Source organism: Galeopterus variegatus, unplaced genomic scaffold, assembly GCF_000696425.1.
Source record: "Galeopterus variegatus unplaced genomic scaffold, G_variegatus-3.0.2 Scaffold2468, whole genome shotgun sequence".
NCBI lineage: Eukaryota > Metazoa > Chordata > Mammalia > Dermoptera > Cynocephalidae > Galeopterus > Galeopterus variegatus.
This window is the reverse complement of record NW_007728579.1, coordinates 171,828-176,602: the sequence shown is the minus strand read 5'-3', so window position 1 is coordinate 176,602 and position 4,775 is coordinate 171,828. Positions and strand designations below refer to the sequence as shown.

The window sequence follows — 4,775 nt, the reverse complement described above, 5'->3', positions numbered from 1 at the left end:
CCCATTTCACAGGTGAGGAAACTAAGGCTCAGGAAAGTTACTCAACCAAGGCCACACAGCTGATGCTTGCAGAACCTGGAGCTGAGCTCAGTTTTGCCTGACTCAGGCCCTATTCATTGAGCATCCTCTCCCGGGTGAGCTGATTATCACAGCAGGCAGCTCTCCATCTCCTCTGGAGAACTGAGAAATCCCATCAAATCTCCTGGGAGTCCCTGGCAGGAGAACGACGTGCTCTTTAGACAGCAATCCCGAGTCCCTTCAAAATAAGACAAGTGGGAATTCAAACGCCGGAAGTTTTCCAGCATAGAACGCAGTGCCGGGTACATAGCAGGTGCTCAGTAAACATTCGCTGGACGGACGAAGGGACAGGAGGAAAGAGAGAACAGGAGAGGAGACTCATGTTAATTTTAGCCTAAAGAGTGACCTCAGTTGTTACCAGTCACTCGAGTTATAAAATAATCTAAGTAAACCTGCATCTACTTTAAGCAATGTTCCTTGCTGGTGAAACTTGCAAAACAACCAGCCTGTAAAGTGTGTTCCTGGAAACTGAATGCGTAGTTTCTCTGTGCAGCTGGAAATCAGTTAAATATTTGGAGATATCTAACAAAAATTACTTGGATCATGGGAGAAATAGTTGCTTCATACTGCCCTCAAATGTTTATCGAGAGCTTAGTTGTAAGGACATTCAAAATGAATTGAGTTCTTCTAGAGACCGAGCACAATTTTTTCTGGGATTTACTAAGCCCAAATGAGTTACTGACGTTGGATTTAAACCCCATTCCCAGAATTCACTCTCTTATTTCATGACTGAGTCACTTACAACCTCCAGTTTAAACCTACTGCTTGAAAACAGAGATGATAGTTTATCAGGGGCAGAGCTCGTGTGCTGCACTTTGCTTTGGTAAAAACCAAAGCATTCCTCCTGTGGCAAATGTGCCGTCCTTACTGGGACAGTTGTAATTTTTACTACGCAAGATTCTGCTTGTTGGTTTAACAGCTTGTGCTTCCTATTAAGGAACCAGCTGTTTTCCAGCTCGCTGCACAAGCCTCCAAATCATGTATTCCCCATAAGTCACGAGATGAAAAAATTAGCGAGCCAGGCTAGAAAAGCGTTAACTGTTCTTACATAACGCTTTGCATTTCCACCAAAGCTAGCTGACAGTCTGCTTCACAGTCCCGATTTTTTAATTGTTTGGTTTTTCCCCCACAGCTTAAGTTGAGGGTTTATGGCAATAGTACTGTTCGATTCGTCTTTCTCTAGAATGATATAATTTACCTGAGGTGAGGAAGACCTCTTTCTCTCTTAACCAGAAATTTAATTCCTCTTCTCCATTTATATTTATATCATTTAGTGCTGTCATTCTCAATGGGGAGCAGTTTTGCCCCCCAGGGGACACTTGTCAATGACTGGAGACATTTTTGGTTGTCACCACTAGTGGCAGGGGGCACCACTGCCATCTAGTAAGTAGAGACCAGAGATGGTGCCACACACCGTACAATGCACAGGACAGCCCAAGAACAAGGAATTATTCAGCCCACGTGTCCATGGGACCAAGGTTGAAAGACCCTGCTTTCATGCAGCACCTGTCCATCCTCCGGATGAAAACCTTCCCTCGAGTCCTTTTGCTCTGTCCTTTAGCTGCCGTCTTGGTTGTCTCCATTCTGCTGTTGTCTTGAACGTGTGGTTTATGTCCACTGTCTCCGTCTTCTTCCTACCTATCCATACTGAGCCATTGAGAGCTCGTTTTAATCTCCCCCCTCCACGAGGAATTCTCCCCCAAGGTCACCAGGTGACTGCCTCTTTGTCCCCCGAGCCCTTTCTCCATCTCTGAGCTCCCTCTGGGACCCAATGGGATGAAACACGCATCCCAGCAGTCAAGACCCATGACAGCCGCATATTCCGTTTCTCTCCTCTTCTCTCCACTGTTTTCCAGTGTCCGTATCGACTCCCCTATCCCTGACCCATGTCCTTGCTGAGAACATATCCCCCGTTCAGCCCTCTAGTATTCTGCCCCCTTTTCTTCCCGTGGTCCCTCACATGCCTTGCTGGACACATGAACAATCCTTCCCGGCACGTGCTCCCCAGGGGAACATCGCAGAGCTTCCACCTGCCCGCGGAGCACCCGAGTCCCTTGCTGCGTTCCTGCTCGCCATTCCCTCCTGGTTACCCCACCGTCAGCCTGCATGTTGTCATTCAATAAACATTTACTAAGCACCTCTCCTAGGCTAGAGACACAGATGAATAAAACATAGTCTCTACCCTGGTAGAGTTCAGAAACTAGTAAGGGAGACAGACTTCAGGAAAAGACATCATTGATTTCAGCACTAACATAGGCACCTGTGCTGCGGGCCACAGATGTGTGGCCGGCCTGGGACTGCACGTCAGCCCAGCGCAAGGCCAGCTCGCCAGGCAGGCTGCAACGGAAACCGTTGTCCAATCTACTTTGGTGTACCTAATCATTAAATACTGCAGTAGCAGGAATCTTCCGAACATAAGTAAATTAATTGTATGAATTCTGTGAATGCACTAATAGAGAATCTATTTTTAAAACATAATCAAAAATAGAAATGTTTTAAATTGTGAATTTCATAAGTGACTATAAATATAATAGGTGTTACAAATTAATGCTAAATGTAAACTGGTACCAGGAATAATAAATATAAATTAATAGTAAATATATATAGAAATTTCTGCTTTGTCCTTCAGCTCCGTAATTCCCTCACTAATTCTCTCATCCTCATGGGATGATAAAATACTCAGGGATGAGTAAAAGCAGGAAATTGTTATCCCCGTATTAGTTTGCAAGGGCTGCCATAAAGAACCACAGACTGTGGCTGCAACACAGAAATTTACTGTCTCAGAGCCCTGGAGGCTAAAAGTTTGAGATCCGTGTGTGCACAGGGTTGGCTGCTTCTGCAGTCTCTCTTGGCATGCACATGGCCGCCTGCTTTCTGTCACTTCACACGCTCATCCCTCTGAGCATGTCTCTGTCCTACTCTCTTATAAGGATACCAGTCAGATAGGATTGGGCCCACCCTAGTGACCTCATTTCACCTTAATCATCTTTAAAGATCCTGTCTCCAAATACGAAGGTACTTCAGACAGTTTGTGGAACAATAGAATTAGGTGATATGAATTTTCCCATGAACTTTTTTTCACATTCAGAAGTACTGGGGTTAGGATTTCAACATATAAACTTGCTGGGGGGGCACGATTCAGCCCATAACACCCTCCCCTTCAAGGCACAAAGGGGTGAACAGAGGGAGGGTGTTCCCAGAGCCAGGAAGAGCTGCAGGGGAAGGAGCAACCCTTGGGCGTGCTGGCCTTGGACCCACCATCCAGTGCATGGGAGGGGTGGGAAGAAGAGAGGAATCCCCAGCTCTCTCATGGTCAGTCCCACCTGGCAACCAGATGGCAAGGAGGAGACGGCCTCCCAACACCGGAGCCCAACAGAGAAGGGAAGACTGGGCATGGGGGCAGATGGAGAGTACAGAGCCAGCCCCGCGTCAGAGCTGGTGACTGTGGGTGTTTCTGGATTAAACCAGTGCCAGCCCCATTTGGTGAGCAGCTTGCCTCAGCCCTCAAGGCACTTTGGCCTGAGGGTGCCTGAGAGACTCAGGTCCAGGTCCAGGTTTCACGTCTCCCCTTGAATGGGATTCGAACCCCAAATGCTTCCTTGGTACAAAATTTAAAGCTTGCAAATGTCTGCAGTGGATTGCAGCATTGTAACTACTGAGTGTTCCTTTCTGAAGGGCGCTCAGGTCTGTGACTGAGGGGGATGTGTTCCATTTCGTTGAGCTGTCCCCCACCTGCATGTGCTTGTCTCTCTCTCAGGAGCCTGAGCGGCAGTACATGCACATCGGCACCATGGTGGAGTTTGCTTACGCCCTGGTGGCCAAGCTGGATGCCATCAACAAACACTCCTTCAACGACTTCAAGTTGCGCGTGGGTATGTGTGCAGAGAAATGTGGGTTTCAGTTGTGGTGAGGACGTGGCGTGAGGAATAAGTCATGGGAAATGATGATCCTTGCTTGCAATGTTGTGTGGAACAATTACAAACGTGTCTTTAGAGCAGCAGGACTGGATTACAGACAGCAGGTCCTGGGAAGCTGCAAGCCTCTAAGGCACTTTCGTGCAAATTAGAGAAAATACCACTTTTGGTTGGACCCAGGCTGCAGGCACTTGGTTCAGCAAGTGAAGCACATTGGCCGGACTTCAGTTTTCAAGGGCCCTGTCCCTCTAGCCAGGGTCCTGATTGCTAGATACAGCATGCACAGCCTTAAGCCACACTGAGTTGCTGATTTACTGTAAGTCATCAACCGAAAGCTGCTCCATTATTCTACGGGAGGTTACCCATGCCACTAGGACATGCCACTGACTATAAGATACATCTATATTTCAAAGATGTAAAAATGTTTTTATAAAAAGTGTGCATCTTAGAATTGCTGACATACAGTTCCACATTCCCAGGGTCACGACCTGCAAGAACACCAGAAGTGTGTCCTAGGTTCTGAAAAAGATATAGCTTTTCAGATTGTGCTTGAACCCTGGAGAAAAATCCAACTTTCTTTAAAATAAAAAGTAAAATTTACTTAGTTGGAAAAAAAAATTCCTGATTTCTAATAAGTTCTTAAACTTTAAGTTGATTTTTTTGTTTGTTTGTTTGTTTGACTGGTAAGGGGATCGTAACCCTTGGCTTGGTGTTGTCTGCACCCCACGCTCAGCCAGTGAGCGCACCGGCCATCCCTATATAGGATCCGAACCCGTGGCCTCG

At 46.7% G+C, this 4,775-nt stretch overlaps 1 protein-coding gene across 1 annotated transcript in view; it reads left to right on the top strand.

Moving 5' to 3' along the window:
- The window catches only part of ADCY2 (adenylate cyclase 2 (brain)), a gene marked incomplete at its 5' end in the record, with an annotated part of 126,553 nt that overhangs the window by 113,130 nt on the left and 8,648 nt on the right, over positions 1–4,775 (top strand). The window contains one exon of the mRNA XM_008581801.1: positions 3,836–3,950. Coding sequence (XP_008580023.1) covers positions 3,836–3,950 — 115 coding nt within the window. The remainder of the gene's footprint in view (positions 1–3,835; positions 3,951–4,775) is intronic.